The 22,500-nt window shown below is 36.9% G+C and overlaps 1 protein-coding gene across 1 annotated transcript in view; it reads left to right on the top strand.

The window, feature by feature from the left end:
• The window catches only part of LOC135216680 (lachesin-like), a gene marked incomplete at its 5' end in the record, with an annotated part of 248,004 nt that overhangs the window by 16,849 nt on the left and 208,655 nt on the right, over window positions 1–22,500 (top strand). Inside the window, 1 exon segment of the mRNA XM_064252081.1 lies at window positions 5,092–5,299. Coding sequence (XP_064108151.1) covers window positions 5,092–5,299 — 208 coding nt within the window.

Raw genomic sequence — 22,500 nt, 5'->3', positions numbered from 1 at the left:
ACGAGCACGGGATCGTGTCTGTGGGACTGCACTTGAGTTTTGTCGACCTACCTATGTGTAGAAATGTTGCACCACATTTTCATCGTGGATCAAAAGTAAATGCAAAGGACTCCGAGATATTATCTATTTTGAGTTGAGAACATAACAAACCTTTGCATAGCAGTCTATAATTGACAGTAAAGGAATAGGAATGAATGAGGGCACTACCTTTTATGAAAATCCAAAACATTTTGCCTTTTGTTTGTTCATTTAATGGTTTCTTGAATATTTTATATTTATAAGATTTTCCTTGCTATCATTTCTAGCACTTACTCCTTGCGTAATTTAGATATGTTGATGTATACATGGCATTTTATCTTCATTTGAAGTTCATGATTGCCAAGGAACACTTCGATTGTTATTATTACAATTATGGTTATTATTCTCCGAAGACTTTGTCTGAATCACCTAGTCTGTTTTTTCACAAACTTTGTTCAGAGTGTAACTTCACTGGGGAAGCTTTTGCCTGACTCAGAATTAGAAGGTATTTCATAACTCGATCCTAGTTCTCTGTTTGAGAACTTTCAAACCTAAGGGCTGAAGCGTGCATATGGCATAGAGTGCTTAAGACCAGCTGATGTTTAATGACATTTTTCCAAGTATATTTGCACGGGAATTGTAGAACCTCTCACTTGATAAGAAGGAGGCTTACGTCCGGACTTGTGCAATGGCCTTTACATACGTGAAGTAAGTTTGACTCGGACAGGAACTTTGTTTCTTTTTTTTCTTTCTTTTATTTTATGGAAATTTCTGGACCATAGCTGTAAACAGTTCCGACATTTGATGCTCATTCTACAAGGATCCATAGGACTTCTTCAGAGTGTTATGTCACTGACCGTAGTCCATTTCGACAAGATCAGGTTTACTTATTCTGAAGTGTTGATGAAAATTTTTGTCCGAAACAAAACTTCTTAATGGTAGGGAAGTTGAACTTCAGACTAAACTCAAAGGTTTATTAGGAACACAGGATGGCTCATGGAATTTTTCCAGTCATTCGAAAGATCAATGGTGCTGTTATAGCTTGTTTTCTCTAGGATTTTTGGTGAATATCATATTCAATCCCAATAGCATCAAATAAATTCTAAAAATATTTCGGTGACTGAGCTGTGTTCGTAGAGGTTATTTTTTTCATTCTTGCAGGTGCTCTCTATTCCATATGCATTTTCGTGTCCTACTGCAATTATTATTATTATTATTATTATTATTATTATTATTATTATTATTATATTATTATTATTATTATTGTTATTATTATTATATTATTGTGTTTTTTCTCTCTTTGTACACCTGTTCTCTTCATAGGTCCCCGTAATAGAAAGTAATTCGATTCATTTGGAGTTGTGTACAATCGTTGTCTGATATTTTCACCAACTTTAAGAAAAGTCTTTACTTTTTCTGGAACGTCAGTCATGGCGTTTGGGATCAAAATACATTCAAGATATAATTTTCGTAAGAAAAAACAATTTATTATATTAAAGAACATCGCGTACTTAGAGAAAACTAATATAGAACTGAATCGGAAATGGCCATCAATGGAATTCGCTCGGCCATCCAGATTTCAAATAATAGTCCAGGAAAAAGATTTGAATTAATTCTTACTCTCCCTGAATCTTTGTGCAAAAAAAAAAAAAAAAAAAAAAAAAAAACTCCATTCAGGACCAAAATTCGTTTTTATTTAGATTTAGCTTCAGTGTCATTATACAGTCCTTTAAAGTAAATTCTGTGTGTGTGTGTGTGTGTGTGTGTGTGCAGAAGAAAGAACAATTATTGTAAGGACCACGGAAACACTCGAAGGGAAAGCGGTAGATATCTTGAAGAATGTACCCAAAATGATTGTCGGTCGAGCAAGAAACGCGGAAAACATTCAGTGGTGCGTTACCCTAAAAAAAATAAAAAGTAAATGAAAAGCATTTCAGTGAAGAATGTAATTACATTTCATCGAGAATTAAGTCGGTGAACTTTATCTAAATGAGAAATCTCTGGGCCTGTGTATTTTGTATTGCTCCTTTTTTATTTATTTATTTGTTTATTTTATTTTTATTGATTTTTTTACAAAATTCGTTAAAGTTAGATTTTATTATCCGTTCGTATGCAAGCTCATGTTGGTAAAGAAATGTTTGATATCACCGGAATGTTAGGATCATTGTGTAATATCATGTACGTTATGGCACCATTAAATATATATACTATTAGTGGCCATATCAGAGGCTTTGAATAAGATACAGAATATGTTGGCGTCAAATTTTGGCTGTTTTACCCTTCATTCTGTTCAGTTACTTTATATTTGTATTTTTTAGCATATCATGATTTTTTGCACATGTTTTATGAACTCTCTCTCTCTCTCTCTCTCTCTCTCTCTCGTCTCTCTTCTCTCTCTCTCTCTCTCTCTCTATGGTGATATAAATTTGTGTGCGTAAATATCCATCTTTTTGTAGAGCGCACAGGGACGCACACCGACGTTTTCACTTAAACGGATATAAATAGATGCGTCTTTTAATACACTTTTCTTTTTCCCTTTGCTTTGGGTGATGTTGGATGGTGCAACCGTCGCTGCTCTCAACTGCTCTCTGGAGATGAGGTTGCAAGCCCGTTGCCGTTTCCTTAACCCAAAGCTATCGATGATAGGCTACGAAACATCCAAGTACTTACCTAATGATTGTTTCAGTACACAAAACTGACTGGGACCATTATCCTCTGTTTTATTTTTCCTTTTGATATTTTTATTATATATATAATATATATATATATATATATATATATATATATATATATATATATATATACATATCATATACATATATATATATATATATACATATATATATATATCATATATATATATATATATATATATATATGTATATATATATATGTATATATATATATATATATATATATATATATATATATATATATGAAATATCAAAAAGAAAAAGAGAAACCAAGGACAATGGTCCCAGTTAGTTTTCTCTACTTAAACAAACAGACGAAACCAGTTAGGAAAATACTTTCTGTTTTATTTTTCCTTTTTGATATTTTTTATTCTATACGCAATCACACACACACACACACACACACCACGCACACACACACACACACACACATATATATATATATATATATATATATATATATATATATATATATATATATATATATATAGTATATATATATATATATATATATTATATATATATATATATATATATATATATATATATATATAAGTAAGGACGTTGATCGTCGAAAGATCTTGCGGAAATTCGTGGCTTATTACCTTTATTTATGGATTATCATGTTACAAACTTTCGTGATACAATTATACATAAATATATACATATATATATATATATATATATATATATATATATATATATATATATATTAAAGTTAGTCATTATCTGGCCTGTCAAATGTAATTAAGATGTAATGATAAAAATAATGTAAAGCTTGCTGATTGCTGTGATTCAGTGGCAATTACTTTGAAGTTAAGTCCACAATTATAATTGCTTTGGTTAAAAAATTGTGTTCTTTTCTGGATTTGATATTTATTTTTATACTAATATGACAGTTGAAAATAGTTTTCTCTACCGTTGGATGTCACTTGTATAATCGGTTCTTATTTATTGTCGAATCCACAAGACAGTTTGTAAAAATATCTTGGTTATATGGAATGGAAACTAGACTGAAAATTTAATATTTTGAAGGTTTTGTTTATTGAGTTTAGTAAGCAGAGAAATGAAAACAAATGTCTCTTAGCTCTCGAGTACATTCGAACTTATGTCATGAAATACGTACATTTGGAACACAGCCTTACCAACCAAGTTAATTAAACGCACTTTCATTAAAGCTCTCTCGATGTCAGTGTAGGTATAAACTGTAAACCACCTTTTGAACATGAAATATAAGAATGCTTTGCAAGTAGACCTGCGCGCTTTTCATTTTAGAGAAGTGGCTTCGACAACCATTTTTGCTGAAGAGAAGGTTTTGCAGCTGTGTTCATGTGCTAATACAATTTCTGCCAAATGATGCTTTCCTAGAAAGTTCCCTTGTAGTTCTATGTAGGTAAAATTGTGGACTTCTCTTCTTGTGCTCTATAAATTTTGATTGTGATTGGGTGGCTGCTTGCATGAATGTAAATATATTTTTTGAGAGTTTTTGCTATATTCTTACCATTTTTGGAGCGAGTAAATTAACTTTAGATAATAATAGCTTTGTTACTTAAAGAATGGTTCAAACATGGTGAAAAAAAAACTCTTGTGAAATTTCGGCAAGAGTTGACAAAAAAGACTGCAGCTAGGAATGGACTGGAAGTTGCAAGTGCTAAAGATACAGACTCAGCTGTCAAACATCAATAGAATAAGGAGAACTGCTATGCTACACTGAAATATCGTCGCTGGGCGAATTAAAGTTTAATATTGCTAAAAACAGATTTCCAAACATGTTCCCTATCGATTGATAGTGTTAAGAAGCTTTATAATGGCTTTATCAAAGCAGAAGTTGTGTAATCATGCTCTAAAACATTTAAAAAGGCATCGAAACTTCACTAATCCAACTGCTCAGTCTGGGAACATCGTCAGCAACTGAAAATTTCATTAGGCTTCGACACTGGTGAACCATGTGAATGCTCATGACAGTTTTCCTATTTTGTAACACCAAAGAAGTGATTAAGTAAATTATCTAACCAACTATTACAGCATTTATTGCTGAGATCCCAAAGTGACTCAGAAGCACATTCAAACATACCTTCTATCACCTTATGATAAAATACTCCGTAGAAGGGTAGTGCTGTCAGTGCACCTCACGTATTTCACTGTGGGCATAACTAAAGGTTGCGTTCGGTACATAACTGTCCTCACTTTTTAGCATTTTACTTAACCTGCCTTCCCATTTTCTTTCGTACATTTTGCTGTCCAAAAACTCTCCAACTCCCTCTTTTCACTGTCTAAAGGACTGATTGATGTAACACACCGTAGCGCTTGGCTTTGCAGCAATCTTTGTAAAAACCACAATAAGGCCCTGAGGTAAAACTTGCCAATCTGTTTCTTGCAGGTAGCATGGTTCCACATGGACAGGAAAATGCTTCTGACGATTCACACTACAGTGGTGACTAGGATACCCCGGTTTTCAGTCACTAGAGATGATGAAACGACTTGGACCCTCCATATCCATGCCGTGACCCGAGAAGACAAGGGTCAGTACATGTGTCAGATCAACACAGAACCCATGCTTAAAGAAATCGGGTACCTGGATGTTGTTGGTAAGTACAGGTTACTATCATCATTTTTATTAATAATTTTGTTAAAATGCATTATTATTATTTTTAGAAATGACGCTCATTTAAAGGAAAGGCCGCTTGATTATGGAGATATGTTAAATGCAGGCAATCACAGAGTCCTGCTGAACTTAATCAACTTTACCATTGTTGTTGTTGGAAGGTACTGTGTTAAGTGTTCGAGAGACACTATGGCGCCAATCCATTTATAGGTAATAATTCTCATTTGGGGATATTCCCGAAGTAGCATGAATTGGATATTAAACGACGTTTGTAGCTTGATGATTATATAATTATATATACTAGCAATTTACCAATCCTTACTAAAAGCATATTAATTTACTGCTTCATATAAATGACTCACTAGTATTTTTTTTAACTATTATGTCATTGATGCGTACCCTATAGTATTTTTTTCCAAATGTAGTCATGTGTATACGGAAATTATGTATGATAAATTCGTAAAATAACTAAATCTACAGGCATAACCAGCCCCATTTCACGAGCAGGACCATCTCCGTTTCAGTGAATCACTTCTCACCCGCACCCCCTTTGAAGGGGGCGGGGCGAGGTATGATGAAACTCATAAACCATCTAAGGGGTCCCCACTATAACCCTGCCACGTTTCATGCCCATCGGACCAGCCGTTTGGCCGTGATTGAATGACAGACGGACGGACAGACAGACGGACAGACAGACGGACAGTCATAATGCCCATTATAGTATAGTATGATATATATACGTATATATATATCGAAGTACAAATGTCATTTAATATCTAATTCACTCTACCTCGGAATTAATATATTTTCATATATGTTTAACCGAGGGGTAATTTTTATTAAGCGATAATAGAATTGACGATCGACAGACGCGAACCATCGACCTCTCAATTCCAGGACTGGCAGTGAAGCCCCAGACAACCCCGCTACCTCTTGCGGTGGCGGGGTGGTCTGGGGCTTCACTGCCAGTCCTGGAATTGAGAGGTCGATGGATCGCGTCTGTCGATCGCCAATACTATTATCGCTTTAATAAAAATTTCCTCGGTTAAACATATATGAGAATATATTAATTCCGAGGTAGAGCGAATTAGATATTAAAGGACATTTGTACTTCGATATATGTATATGAATCACGGTAAATGTGATAGACTTATACGTATATATATATATATATTATATATATATATATATATATATATATATATATATATATATATATATATATATATATATATATATATATATGCATTAAGCTACAAATGTCCTTTAATACCCATTCGCTCAAAATAGGAATTAATATATTTTCTTTTTTTTTTATATATGTACACCGAAGGGGAATTATGTTTCTTTTTATTATAATTTCGTCCTCTCGTGGATTCGAACCAGCACACCGGAGAAATCAGGACTTCAGGGACGTCTTTACCGACTCTGCTAACAAGATGTCACTGAAGTTCGGATTTCTCCTCTGTGCGCTGGTTCAAATCCATGAGAAGGAAATTACTATCAGCTAAAAAATTCCCTTTCGGTTAGCATGTATGAAAATATATTAATTCCGAGGTAGAGCGAATTGGATATTAAAGGACATTTGTAGCTTAATGCATGTATATGAAGCACGATGATGTGATAAAATTCATGTATATATATATGTGTGTGTGTGTCGTGTGTGTGTCTGTGTATATACAGCAAATAAAGCGCCCCTTCTAGACAACAACAACATAGTCAACATCGTACAGAGGGTGCCGGACGACCTATTCCCCGATGACTAATCACCAAAACTGGAAATAAAGTGTTGGCAGCAATGAGAAACTGATGTTCGATAACATGAAATTACCGTCTAGTGAGAAAAAATAGTTGTTCTGTTCAAATAGAATTTATGCATGGCCTCTTATTTGAAAGACCTGCGTTCGGTAATGATATGAGTCAGAAATTTTTCTTTTGTGAAACGTGCTCATGTGATAATTAATTCTATGTATGTATATATATCTATATATATATATATATATATATATATATATATATATATATATATATATATATATATATATATATATATATATATATATATATATATATATATATATATATATATATATATATATATATATATATATATATATATCAGCGAATAGCTGTGTGTTATGACGTTCTCTCTCTCTCTCTCTCCATCTCTTTCTCTCTTGGTTGAACTAGGAAGATATTCTCTGAACTCTATATTCATATTTCTCAAGTTGGTTGGAGGGTAAGGCGTGGAAACACAGAGTAGCAAAATAAACTTATATTCTCAAAAAGTTACATCTTGAGATAGCTTTGCAGAGAAGGCTTCGAATGTCTGTGCGAGACAATAGGAGAAGAGGAAGTGAGTGTTACAAATTCATAAACAAATCCATAGGTGAGCAAACCTAACAAAAGTTACAGGTATACGAACGAACACAACTTATCTAGGCTAAGACACGTCAACCCATGAGAACTGAAGTAGGTTTCCCACGGAATTAGGTTGTTGATATTTGTCATCCATTATGCCTAGCTAAAGATCTCACTCATCCTGGGATGTGGTTTTTGGCAGACTTTCCTGTATCACCCCTGACCTGGTTACGTGGTATGTTCAGTTTTTAAGTAATGCTCTCACATTACTTTTATTATGTAATTATTCATTACATTATCGCTCGGACACGATAACGAAATCAAATATAAAAGAACAGTCAGGTCGGAAAGATGCCTTGCCACAGGATGTGTGCGAATGTTATTTCAGATATAGATAACACAAAGTTAGGGTAAACATTTAACTAATCAAAACATGGTTATAAGGTAAATTTGAATGGTATATATGCTAAGAAAAATTATATGGATATTATATGTAAAAATCATATGCATATGAATTGATTTTAAATCCAAAAGGTTATATTATGTTATATTGATATACTTACATAAATGCAAGTCATGAAGATACATATTACACAATAATACTAATTTATTTCTGATAGTTACATGACACACAAGATTATATGTATGGATTTAGTGTTATAAGGATATATATTGATAAAAATAAATGGTACCAAAATGTGATAAGATATAAGATAATAGGTATCACCTCACAGATAATATACTATAGGTAACCTACTATAGGTAACATAGGCCTATATATATAGATATATATTGATTCAAATAAACGTGATTAAAGATTTGTGCACTTTATATATTCCTGGTGTGTACACGCACAGATATATTGATTCATTGTTTAAATTCTATATGCTTCACATAGGTGTGCACGGATAAATTAATGATAGATTCTATAGATAAGTGCGCACTGATTGATTAATGATATATATTCTATAGATAAGTGTGCACTGATTGATTAATATACTGATAATTTTACACATGGAATGCATTGTCAATGAGGTTCTTTACTTCACATTAGCCAATGTCCTGATCAACTTTTCACGCCTTCACAATTCCAAACCAATCACCTCGCGTCAATGAAATGGCTAGTTTCAAATGACCCATACATCAAATGCCTTGATGGCATAGGGGAGATTGTCTGGACGGTCTCTGACGTTCTGTTGGTGAGCCATTCTTGTTCTCCTCATCTTACGCCAAACGAATACATTCACGGAGACCATGATCGCCACCGTAGCCAAAACTGCAGCTAAAAGTACATAGTAACAAAGATCCTCACTGACATTGGAAGCGGGGTGAACCAGGTCCATGGTAGCTAAATGCATCAGCTGCTTGGCTACCTTCCTGTTGTAGGGGAGAGGGAGAGCTGCGATATTTGTGATAGCCCAGGAGAAATTCGCGAAGTAGGCTCTCTCCCGAATTATGGTGCTTATTCTGTGGACGGTGTAGCTGGTCGTTGCTCCACTGCAGCCGTCGGCGGCAATGAACAGATGGGAAGTAGTAGGTGATCCATCTGGACAATCGACGCTAAATCCCTCTAGAGAGAATCTCTGCCAGGTTCCATTGTTCAACCTGTGAGCGAACTTATACTCTCGTCAAAAGGGTAAAGATGATTCAAGCAGTGTTCTCGCATGTGGGGCAGAGTTCCATTAAAGGCCTGGTCTAACTCACATGAACCCTTGGATACATTGTGGAATTCAAAAGAGTCAGCCGTACAAACCTTATTACCCATGGCTGTGTAACAGTTAGTGAACGAGTCCAGGTCTCTGACGTACAGATACATGCATGCTATTGAACACACAAATGTACATACGCTATTCTGCTCCCATGTACTCAGTAACCTTTACTGTAACGTCCTGAAGTAACCTCCTTTTTGGTTTATCTCATACCTCTGGAATGTATTCGCATTTATGCACATTGCGTGTTCCGATTCGTGTCTCACGTCGGCGCCTTTGATGAATTCATTGTCTTGCATCTGTTTCTCACCGGCAAGAGCTAAGGTTATCAACCCCATTTATTTTAATATATATGTCTATTTATTCCTCTGACCAGTGCCTTAAGACTTATATATACTAAATAAATAATTATATATATATATATATATATATATATATATATATAATATATATATATATATATAGACGTAACTTGGAGACTGCTGACTCATCCTTTTCCACAGCAGGTCATGTTTGTTTCTTGATCATGCAGAATGGTAGAGAACATGACACAAGGGCGTCATGCCCATCCGCCTGTCCTCTCTTCTCATCCTGCCAGTAATCGTGTCATGATACGTCACTTAACTGCATTCATTTTCTCACTCATACTACAGACACGAACCAGTGTTTCTCTCTTCCTTGGACTACCATTACGAATTTGTGAATTGTTACAGAGTACAATAATAAAACATTACTCAATCAAGAGTAACTGCAGGAAAAGCAAGGGAACAGTTTCTGTCCAACTTCCCCTTGAAAAGGGTGAATAAGAAAGAGCTTCCTTGTTCAAAAAACGTTCACTGTACCTGTTGATTCACATATGTACGTGTACGTACACACAAGGCTCGTGGAGACTTAACAGGGACACGTCGAGCCGCTCTTCAGCATACACTGCGGCAACCATGCCCGTCTTCTAGCACTTCAGGGCATTGGTCTCATCTTCCGTCACAAGTCTAAAGTCCTCTTTCCCTTCCCATGACCATACCCTTTCTTTTCACTTTTTACATGTGCGTGACCTATGAACATTTATTTCCATGTAAGTCATCGCTTTGATGTGAATACTCTCCACACAATCCATCTGTACAACTTTCACCATAGTCCACCATGAGGGGAATTTGAGTTCCTCATACATCCTTAAATTTCCCGCCGAGCGCACTTCTATTCTTTTATTCACCTGTGATGAGATCCTGCAAACTTCTTTACTTCATTTATTATTTGCTTCACCTGTAAGGGTTAACCACTTTTATCTTTCTACCTTACAACTAGCATACATTGCTCTCTATTTCCGGAATTCTATTTCCACTCAACATTGGTCCTCTTTTTCACTTGAACAGGTTCTCTTGGCTATCACTACCAGCAACGTAATAATTGTAAACATCAAAAGATTCCGCTTACTATTGAACACCCCTTTTCTCATTTCACTAACATACTGCAGCATTTACAATCCTCTCATAAACATCTCTCATCACTCAATTATGAACATGTTACTCTTTTAACGCTGAGCCCACGCGCAAGCACTGCGGGCGCTAAGGTGTTTTTTTTTTTTTTTTTTTTTTTTGTAGTGTGGTGTTTGACATTGCCCAACTTGCAAGTGTTGTTCCCTGTTTATCGATATAACGATATAAAAAACTACACAGTAATTGCATCACTGTCAGTGCTATCTTAAATTTTTTAGATCCACAAATGACGTACACTGCTTGTTCCCTTTTTTCATAAACTTCTCACACAATGATTAGCTACTGACAGTTAATTCACACACTTTCCTATTTGCCTAAACGTTCAATGTTTTCCCCATATAAATCCTGTTGTTATTTGTCAAAAACCCCTATCATATACTTTCCCAGGTATACTAATTACTGTTGTGCATGTCTTGTTTCTTGCATTCTACTACCTTACTTAATTTATAAAGAAATTATTTTTTTCTCGTTCTTGCAGACAACCCTTTCCTTTTTTTAACTTCTTACATTGTCACTAGTAATTTTCAAGAGACTTCTCAAGTTTACCTTTACCCTCTGCTCTCTCCTATCATTCAGATCTTAAGAATTACTGAGGCTAGAGGGCTGCAACTGCAAATTGGGATAGTAATCATCCACCCTCCACTCATCAAACATAGCTAATTGCAACCCTCGAGCCTGAGTAATTTCTACTTTTATTTAACGTTAAGGTTAGCCATGGATCGGGGGTTTGACACCACAAAGTACAATTCCGGAGGAGTAGCCGTCGCATCATCACTTAACCGATTCTGGGGGGCAACTGAGCGCTGTCCGGTCATAGCTGAAAGTCATACACCAGCACATCATAAGGTCGTTTAAATTTTCTAAGGTGCTTTTTTTTATTTCAATTTGGTCACCCTAGGAACACAGGCCACCACCGGGCCGTGGCTGAAAGTTTCATGGGTCACAGCTGAGAATTTCATGGGCTGTGGCTGAGAGTTTCTTACGGCATAATGCTGTACAGAAAACTCGATTGTGGCGAAGAATCTTCGACGGAATTTTAATTGTTTCTTATCATTCAGTCAAAAACTTCAGACAGCTTTGAGTCCTTGAGCACAGGATCGTATTTACTTCTGGCAACAGTTTTCCTTTTGCGTCTCTCACCTCCAGATTCATTTGGTCGTCAAACTTCCTCTCGCACTGACTGCCCTGAAGTCCCATCGCTGAGTGGAATCGTCCTGAAAAGGTCGGGGAATTACCTTGAGAGTGACTCGATGCTACTTTGCCTTATGTATCACTATTGTAATTACTTCGTGTTAATTAAATTTTCTTGTTTATAAAAGCTCGAGAAAATGTTAACGTCAATTCCCATGCCATTTCGACTAATGAGAAATTCAATCTCCAAACGACAACCTGGGGATATCTCGTTTTTATTAGTTATTCTACTTAGAGAGAGAGAGAGAGAGAGAGAGAGAGAGACTGTCAGTTTAGCAATGGCCTCCGGTGGAACATACTATGAAAATGTATTTGATGGAGTTTCCTGCGACATCTCTCTCAACTACCTTGTTTGTTTCCTAAAGCACCCAAGTGTCGACGGGAGGTGGACCTACCCCCTATTGAATCCCCGCAAGGCCCCAACGTAGGTCCACCCTATCTGCAAAAGAGGGAAAGAGAAGCGGGAAGTTAACTCGACGAAGAGTCGGCCAAGACGGCCTCCTCCTCAATCGTATCGCTGGACGTAAAAGACAGGAGAGAGAGAGAGAGAGAGAAAGAACTGGAGGCGGAAGAGACACTTGTGTCACGCTATGGCCTCTTTCGCCTCACTCCGGATCACAGTTTTATCTGCTTTTCCTCGCCCAGATAAGGGCTCACTTATTTACTTCTATTCGGTTACAGCAGCGACTTCTTTCCACGCTCATTTTATTGCAGTTGTTGGTGGAGTTGATGGTTCCGTTCCTGGCTTTTTTTTGTGTTGTACGTTTGTTTGTTTATTAGTCTGTTCGTTTTTCTGCTTTTGCACATGGTTTAACTATATAAATGTGTTATATCGATATGCAGGCGACCTTCCGAGTTCGAGTATAAATGCTCCAAATTTATTTTGGCAATTTGTTTGACATTAGAAATCCATATCAGTTCTTAAGTTGTTTTCATTATATTTCATTATATTGCGAGCTCTCCAGTGAACAGCGAATGATCCACGTTTCGGTGCATTTTATCACTTTATGATTCTTAACCACATTTTAAAGTTACGTGTTATTCTAGATGCCATCTTCGACAGCTACATATATCTTCTTAGCACTTTTGAAGGAGACAATTCCCGATTCAGTTGCTAATTGTTTCCAAAGACTGAAGTAGGTCGCGGAGTGGAGTAACTCGAAAAGGCTGTGCTTTCCTTCTGAAACATTCCCATCGCTGGTATTCTGCAAGAGGGCCACGCATTTCTGCTTTCGCATTAATTATTATTCTTATATTTTTTCCAGATAACACCCAAAAACCCGCAATCATCTTAGTGTATACACTATTTTAGCATATTTACACTAGGTTAGCATATATTTGGATAAGGGTTCGAAAAGCCCCTGTGATTCTTGGTTATTTTTCGTTTATAGAAGCTTTCAAAATGACAAAATGATAAGTGTTAGCCAAGGGGGGTTGGGCTTGTTCGTCGTGGCAGGGCGAGGGGAACATGGACAATGACAACGATGCCATGACCTTATCTGCACGACTGTGTAAAAGAAGAGAGGGAGAGAGAGAGAGAGAGAGAGAGAACCTTTGGTGGTGCTGTTTCCACCAGAATGTCAGCAGAGACATCGCCTCCAGCCGGAGCTTTTTTTTTTTTCTTTTTATCTTCGGTGCTTTATGCCTTGAGACTATATCAGAACCAGAGCATAGACGGTCACTACGCATGCATACTCAGTTTTAGTTTTCTGTAAAAGGAAACTATTGAGATGGCTATTTGTCTGTCCGTCAGCACTTTTTCTGTCCGCCCTCACTCTTAAAAACTACCGGGGCCAGAGGGCTGCAAAATGGCATGTTTATCATCCATCCACCAATCGTCAAACATACCAAATTGCAGCCCTCTAGTCATATTGGTTTTTATTTTATTTAAGGATAAATTTAGCCATGGTCTTGCTTTTGGCACTGCGGGTCGCGGCCGAGAGTTTCTTGGGTGGTGGCTGATAGCATTATACAGCATTATACGCTGCACAGAAAACTCGATTGCGACTGCGCCGGAGAAACTTCGGCTCATTTTCTATTTGTTTCCGGTGGATACGAATTGCCGTCACGTGCGGATTTGCACATCATTTCTAATTATGGTAAATATAGCATTATCAAATTGTTACGTATCAGAATCAGTCAGCAAACACTGAAGTGTTTGTAACTTAGCTATATCTTGTACCCTAGCAAGAGAGCCCAAACTTGAATTGTTGCAGGTGCTGTTATGTAACAAGATGTAGTAAAATGGCTCATGGGCACAGTACTGTTTACAATTTAATTTTCAGATTTTTTCTTGAACAAATGCGTTCCATTCTTTCCACAAGACCAAACCAATGCATAACAGTCTGTCCCAACCCGTTCCAACCTATTTTTTTTTCTTTACTAATTTTCTTAACTCTACATTTGTCTGTTATTTTAACCATTCTTATTGTTATATCGTGAAGCATTACGCAAGTAGTTTATCGCAGTAGCATTTCTAACAGATTTTATATCTTTTTGAAAGAAAAGTTGTCCCAGCAGTCCCAGCATTTTATCGTCCTAGTTTTAACTTCTTTAAACGCAGCTCTTCAAATATGTTTGTAAGAGCCTGGAACCTTCCTTTGCTCTCCCTTTTTATGTGGTTCACGTCTTCTATATCTTACCGAATATCAGTATGCATAATCCATTCACAGTCTACCACCGTCCGTAACATTTTCTACAGCTCAGCTTTCACCTCTACTCATTCTCTTTAAAAATCTCGCCTTCTCCTTTTCCTTGTTACGAAATAACAGTGCACTATCATTCTATCTCAAAAACATTGGGCCCACGTCTCCGTTTCTTTAATGAATATATCCAAATCAATCATTTTCCCGCTCACTTCTTATTGCAAGCTTCACTTTATTAACCATAAAAGTATGCAATCACTCCTAGCAGATTAACTGTTGCACCTCCACAACACGTCACTATTCATCATCACGTAAGCTGTCTCTCGCTCCAAATGTTATATCACAAAGAACTCTTCCCTTTATTCTCAGACTTTCCACGCAACTCTTCACAACAGAAAGGGTAAGACAGTTATAATTCTTCCTTCACATAAATGGCAAAGCAAGGAGGGTGATCGTAAGAGCAACTGAGCCATATCTTCATTCAGTATACCTGGAAACGGGATTGGTAGTTTTAATTAAGAATGCAGGACGAATAACAGGAATAGGTATATTGAGTGAAGATATGCCTCAGTTGCTCTTACGATCACCCTCCTTGCTTTGTGATTATGTGAAAGGAGAATTATGACTGTCTTGTCCTTTCTGTTGTAACTCGCGCAATCTTTCTCTTGAACTCCCGTCTTTCCTGCTGCCTTTCCATTTTGGAGCTCTTTTAAGGACCCTTCTTACATATGTAGTATTCGATGTCGTTTTTACGCTCTTACATTTGCATTATTTGAATCGCTACTTTTGTCCTCCGCATTCAATAACTGTCTATAACACCTCTTCAAAACACTCGCTCCAGGATTGCAAGATGGCCTTTTATTTCAATATGGCCTCTTTTTCAATATTTTTTTTCAAAGAGCCAGTTATTCTTTGATATTTCTCTTTCCTGCTACGGGCCACGTAAAATGACTTCTGAAAGTCATCCCTAAATCATCATAATCTCTCTGTTTTGTTCACTTTCTCATGAAAACTCAAAAGAATTTTGTCTTCTTCATGCAATATTTCACATAGCAGTCACCTTTCCCTTTTCACCAAGCCTCTTATTTCACAACGTCACACCATGCATCAACTTATTCATTGTTATTTCATACGGACACAGTAGATCCATTCTTGAATTTTGCAGATTCGCCAAAAGTTTCATTAACTTGACAATCTTGACCCATTGCCAATCTCTTCTTCATTACATATTTCTTATTCTCACGTCCATTTTAGCAAACACGTTTGTCTAATCAGTTTTTACAATTTTCTAAAATTTGTCTGAAATTTAGAACATCTGAAACAAGTGTAAATAGTTACAAAAAAAAAATACAAAGGTAGAGTATATAAATCCAAGCGACTAACATAGTGGAGTAGGGCTCTGTAAGGTAGTATTACAATTGTCCTTCATCCAATGAGCTACAGAAAGAATAACAGTGCCAAGAAGACTCTTACTCAGTGTTGCAGTAGTGGCAGTGAAAGACCTCGGATACTTGGAAGAGTGATGATGGGGCACCTCATTAGAATGTGTGTGGTGGTCAATGCGAAATGAGTAGTCCGAACTACTTTTAGAGGTGCTGGCATTAAAGATGATCGCAGAAATTCCAAATCTAGATGGAGAACTATCATCTAATAATGAACCATTACTGTAAAAAAAAAAGAAAAAAAAAAACGTCTTCAAGCAGTTCTGTTTAAGAGATGCTGATTATGGGCAGGTGCTTACATCTACACATGATAATAGCATTCCAACAATGATGATAGAGCAAAATATATGAAGCACGTGTCATTAGTACTATAATTTCTATAGAAATGGGAAATCTCGCAAAACGTATGCATTACCCTATGACCTTTTAAGTGGTAAGGAAACACCAAGTGTTGTTAAATATTCAGAATCACCAAGTACTTAGATAAAGCAAATCCATGTGTTGGAACACGATATAGAATCGGCCATTTGACAGCCAACTTTGCTTGAGTTTAGTCACATTCCATTTTGATTACATTAACTTTTCTGATCCATATCTCAATTTAGATTAGGAGCAACATAAGTTTTCGTTAGAAGGAATCAAAGAACTAAAATAATAGAAAATTATATTTTGGCCATATCGGCTTCCTTGTGCATCTGAATGGGCCAAATAACTGCAGAAAGAATTGCATTTTATACTTACGGCCACATTTTATTTTCGAGGCCAAAAATCATGCTATCAATGGACTTAAATATCATAGGTCCCACCACAGTACCCTGCGTATCATCGGGCAATATTTCTGTAGGCCCTTCTAGGCTCATCGCCGATTTAGTCAACTAAAACTGCTGCCGATTGCTTACCAAATTGTAAATTGGGTCGAATACATTTCCTCCAAACTCTCAAGTAACACAGATGGTATTTAAGAACTTTATATTAAACAAATCAAAAGCAACAGTAAAATCAACCTGGTATTAGATCATAGTTGGTGTTGTCACAGAGAAGATATGGTAGATCTAGGAAGGTACTGCTAGTGGCTAGTTGTTTCCTGTCTAGATTGAAAGAACTTACGTATTCATCTTGGGCATAAAATTCAGTCTTCAGCAGTCGTACAAAGATTTATAGCTGATTATTGCTATCAGTACTTTCACAGCTCTTTGGAACAGGCATGGGGCATTCCATGATTTTCACGCTTGTGATTTTTGTAATTTTACATAACCATATTCAGAGGTGATTACAGACTGAAGCAGCTTTCTCCTTTCATTTCGTTCAGTTTCATAGGCATGGAACATTCATTGACGTTTCTTATATTTACTCATGCTATGTCATTTCGTGGTTGCTGTCAGTCACACATTTCTCTCTTTTAGGCAAAATAGATTTTTATAAAGAGCCTTGTTATTGCAGGTAACTTACCCGATCCCACTCGTTGCTGCTGCTCTATTCTATTGTCCGAAAATTGGACGTCTTTGTCTTGTATGTAACACCGTTGTACTTGACAGTAGTGCAAGTAAAGGATAAATAAATGAAAATATGATTACTTATGAGAGGGATGCTGTACCCAGTAGCAGTGATTATCACCAAAGTACTGGGTGTTTGTTTAATAGAAGAGATGTATTTTTGGGAACATACTTTAACTAACTTTAATGAAGTATTGATAAAAATTTCGAATCCATTCGTGAAGTGAGGTGGAATTTTCATATGTACGTTGGATGTTAATCACGATTTCCATTAGGTAATTGCCAACCTCTAGCTATCACTTGACTCGTTGGTATTATTAAAACGCTCTTCAGTAGACGAGAATCAGAACTGTTGTAATTCATTTACCAGCTTCGTGTAAGTTAATGAAATATCTAAATGTCGTGCTTCGCACCAAACGCCAGGTTAACTCATCATAACGGCAGCATTATGATTAGGACTCTCTCTCTCTCTCTCTCTCTCTCTCTCTCTCTCTCTCTCTCTCTTATTTGTTATTTTCTGCTGTATGTTGTTAACTGACGACATTTCTATCTGTTTTTTATAGAAAATTGTCGTTGTATTTAATTGCAACACGAATGAATGTTAATCTTCCCTGCATTTTTTTCCACAGGGATGCTATATAGACCAAGGTCTAGACCTTTCTATATACTTTCTCGGGGTTAGCGGAAAGTGCGCGTTGATACGTTTCGTCTATACCTTCGGAGGTTTTTGCATCAGTAACCACTTAGATGTTCACCGGTTCCAAATCTGTAAGTTAATAGAATCGGATCGGCCAGTAAAGCAAGCGAGTCTTTTTTTTTCTCTCTCTCTTTGTTATTCAATTCTGCGTTTGTTTTTGTATCTTTCCTAGATAGCGACCCCCAGGGTTTTCAGGATCGTTTTCTAGGACTAATATTTCTCGGGGTTCATCATCTTTATGATATTTACCTACTTTTCTTCATGTTTTGCGCGAAAGGTGGATGAATACCAGGTTAAAACCCTTTTTGAGGTCACTTTCTAGTCAAGATCCGTTTTTTCTTATTCGATTTTTGCGGCAGTTGAATGGAAAGCTCGCTATGGTACTTCATATGATCGTAGCTTACAATAGCTAGTCATTCGGTTTTATTGCCATTTTTTAGGCAAGACTTCGATTAACTTGAGAGGGAGGGTAGGCTTGAGATAGGCCAAGTAACCAATATTGTTGTTATTGGTAGATGACGATGATAGAATCTTCCGCTCGCTATGCAACCCGCAGAACAACCCATAGAGCAGGTGACTACAGTCTCAGCGGCGCAGACTCGCGGTGTACCCTGGTACTACTACTAACGCCATGCCATATTCATACGTCATCCCTCATTGGGAAAATGAAGTTGAAATATATTTTCTCTTTCCTGTCGTCTTTCGGTTTATTTCTTTACACATATCCTAAATATGTTTTAATGACATAGCCTAAGGGCCCTTTCACACTATGCGATTCTTGTCGCACCAAGATACGGTTGCAGTGCGACACAAAAGTGGTGACTAGATGGACAGCAAGAGAAAACTGTGTCTTTATTTATTTCATTTGAGAAAAAAGAAGAGAAAATCTAGAATTCACTGGGTACACCGTTTGAATACACAAAGGCACTTGTATGGAGCATTTGCTACAATTTTCGAGGAGCTGAAGAGAGAAGATGATAAATTTTCTAATTACTTCAGAATGTCTAAAACAACCTTTGAGGAGCTCTTGTTACGTCTGCATGACCAGCAGCTAAAAGAAAATACGACATTCAGAGATGTTATTTCGCCAGCATAACTGGCAGTTACCATCAGGTAAGAGGAAATGATATGCACCTTTCCTTCTAAATTTGCTTGTCCATATAGAAATTAAAAAGGATAAATGAAAACAACAAGTATTAGCTGAAACATCTTTATTTATCAAAAGTATAAACTGATATATCTGTATCAAAAACAAAAAATCTTTTACTCTGATATAAAAAAAATGCATCCCTCTCTTTGTTTCATTAATTAATGTAAATAAAACGTAAGTGTTAACTATAAAAACTTCTAAAAAAATCATATTTATAGAAATCTTTTATATAAATTTGCCGATAACCTTCTAATAATTTCAGTATCAAAATGTATATGTAACCTAAATGAAAAAAACTGCAAATCAATTAGTAAATAATTTCTCAGTAGTTTATACTTATCCATACCTCTAGTTCTTTCTTATTTACCAATAACACTCCTTATTATTATTATTATTATTATTATTATTTTTATTATTATTATTATTATTATTATTATTATTATTATTATCATATGATTATGGGTACAATTTCCCACTGGCATATCCCGTATCCTTCTTATTTTTCTATTTTCAGATCTGATACTTATCTATTTTTTTCCTCTCTTCTCTTCAACTCTGGTGTCCCATGGTATTGCGACATCAATGAGTGATACTTTCTTCTTGATTTTGTCAATCAACGTCACGTCTGGTCTATTTGCACGTATCACCCTATCTGTTCTGATTCCATAGTCCCAGAGGATCTTTGCCTGATCGTTTTCTATCACTTCCTCAGGTTGGTGTTCATACCACTTATTACTGCACAGGCTCCAGTGGAGGGCTTTTGCCACTGAATCATGCCTCTTTTTGTACTGATTCTGTGCAAGTGCCGGGCATTCGCTTGCTATGTGGTTAATGGTTTCATTTTTCGTATTGCACTTCCTACATATAGGAGAGATTTTATTTCCGTCTATCGTTCTTTGAACATATCTGGTTCTTAGGGCCTCATCTTGTGCCGCTGTTATCATTCCTTCAGTTTCCTTTAGCTCTCCCCTCTTTAGCCATTGCCATGTGTCATCGCTGGCTAGTTCTTTAGTCTCTTTCATGTATTTCCGTGCATTGGTTTGTTGTGCCAATCCTCTGTTTTGTTTGTCATTCTCCTGTCTCTGTATATTTCTGGGTCTTCGTCTACTTTTATTAGTCCTTCTTCCCATGCACTCTTTAGCCACTCGTCTTCACTGGATTTCAGATATTGCCCCAGTGCTCTGTTCTCGATTTGTTGACGCAGTCCTCTATACTTAGTTAGTCCCTCCCTCCTTCCTTTCGTGTTATGTATAGTCTGTTCCGTATTTGCTCTTGGGTGTAGTGCTTTGTGTATTGTCATATGTTTCCTGGTTTTCTGATCTATGCTGCAGAGTTCTGCCTTCGTCCATTCCACTATTCCTGCGCTGTATCTGATTACTGGCACTGCCCATGTGTTTATGGTTTTTATTATATTTCTGGCGTTGAGTTTTGACTTGAGTATCGCCTTGAGTCTCTGCATATATTCTTTCCTGATCGTGTCTTTCATCTCTTGGTGTTTTATACCCCCTCCTTCCATTATTCCCAGGTATTTGTATCCAGTCTCATCTATGTATTTGATGTTGCTCCCATCTGGTAGCTTTATCCCTTCAGTTCTCGTTACTTTGCCTTTTTGTATGTTGACTAAGGCGCATTTTTCTATTCCAAACTCCATCCTGATGTCTCCAGATACAATCCTTACAGTCTGGATTAGGGTATCTATTTCCTTGATGCTCTTACCATACAGCTTGATGTCGTCCATGAACATCAGATGGTTGATTCTGTTGCCTCTTTTCTTGAGTTGGTACCCGGCATCCATCTTCTGTAGTACTTTTGTCATGGGAATCATGGCTACTACGAAAAGTAGTGGGGACAGTGAGTCGCCCTGGAAGATCCCTCTCCTGATATCAACCTCTGCTAGTCTTATTCCAGAGCTTGTAAGTATTGTATTCCAGTTGCGCATTGTATTTTTGAGGAAGCTGATGGTGTTTTCCTCTGCCCCATATATTTTCAGGCATTCTATTAGCCATGTGTGTGGTATCATGTCGAAGGCTTTCTTATAGTCTATTCATGCCATGCTTAGGTTGGTTTTCTTTCTCCTACTGTGTCTGTTGTGATCTCTGTGAATCTTTGTTTTATTCTCCCTGTTTTTTCTTCCTTGACTTCCTGGAGCCATGTTGCATGTTTGTTGTGTGATACAGGATTGCTCCATATGTTTCCCAGAGTCTCTTACTTGGTTCGGCTTCAGGAATTTTTGGAGGTTGTCTTCCCCTTCCCCTCTTAGTTGGCTGTATAGTCTTTTCTGGTTGGTTCCGAATAGTTTGTTCTGTTGGTATCCCTTATTCCTGTTCATGTACCGTTGGATCTTATGTGCTTTGGCCTTAAGCCTCTGTTTTACATCTTCTATTGTGTTGTTTAGTCCCCTCTCTTGTACTTTGTATTTCTCGTTGAGTTCCTCCCTTGTTTTCTTGCTTCTTAGCCTTTGTTCTGCCATCTCTTTCAGTTTACTCAAGTCAGATCTCATTACCATGATTTGCTTTTCCAGTCGCCTTTTCCAAGGAGGTTACTGTTTTGGTTTCTTTCTGTTGGTTGGTTGTTGCTGGTGGGTGTTTGTTTTTCGAATCCCCATCAGTTCTGCTACTAATCTTGCTCCTGCATATGCCAGGTTATTTGTTTCTGTGATACTGGTGGTGTGTATTATGCCCATTATTTCATTGACCTCACTTGTTTTCTCCCTTAATTTCTTGGTGTTGTAGGCTTTCATGGAGGGGATCTTTGTTCTCTCTGTATCTGGCTCCATCCATTGTCTAATCTTTTCTACCCATTCCGTCCTCTCTGTTACTTCGTCGGTGTTTCTTCGTGTGTCGTTGTTTGATACTTCATCGTCCCTGTCGTCTTCTGTGGCATCGTCTCTCAGTTCGTCCTCGTGTAATTTGTTGTCGTGTGACATTTCCCTTTCCAGTTCTTCTCTTTCTGTTGGGGAGAGGCAGTTCTTTTTCTTTATGTTCCTTACTTGGTCTGCCAGCC

Source organism: Macrobrachium nipponense, chromosome 19 (genome assembly GCF_015104395.2).
Source record: "Macrobrachium nipponense isolate FS-2020 chromosome 19, ASM1510439v2, whole genome shotgun sequence".
NCBI lineage: Eukaryota > Metazoa > Arthropoda > Malacostraca > Decapoda > Palaemonidae > Macrobrachium > Macrobrachium nipponense.
The sequence above is the reverse complement of the archived record's forward strand: the minus strand, read 5'-3'. Positions and strand labels throughout refer to the sequence as shown.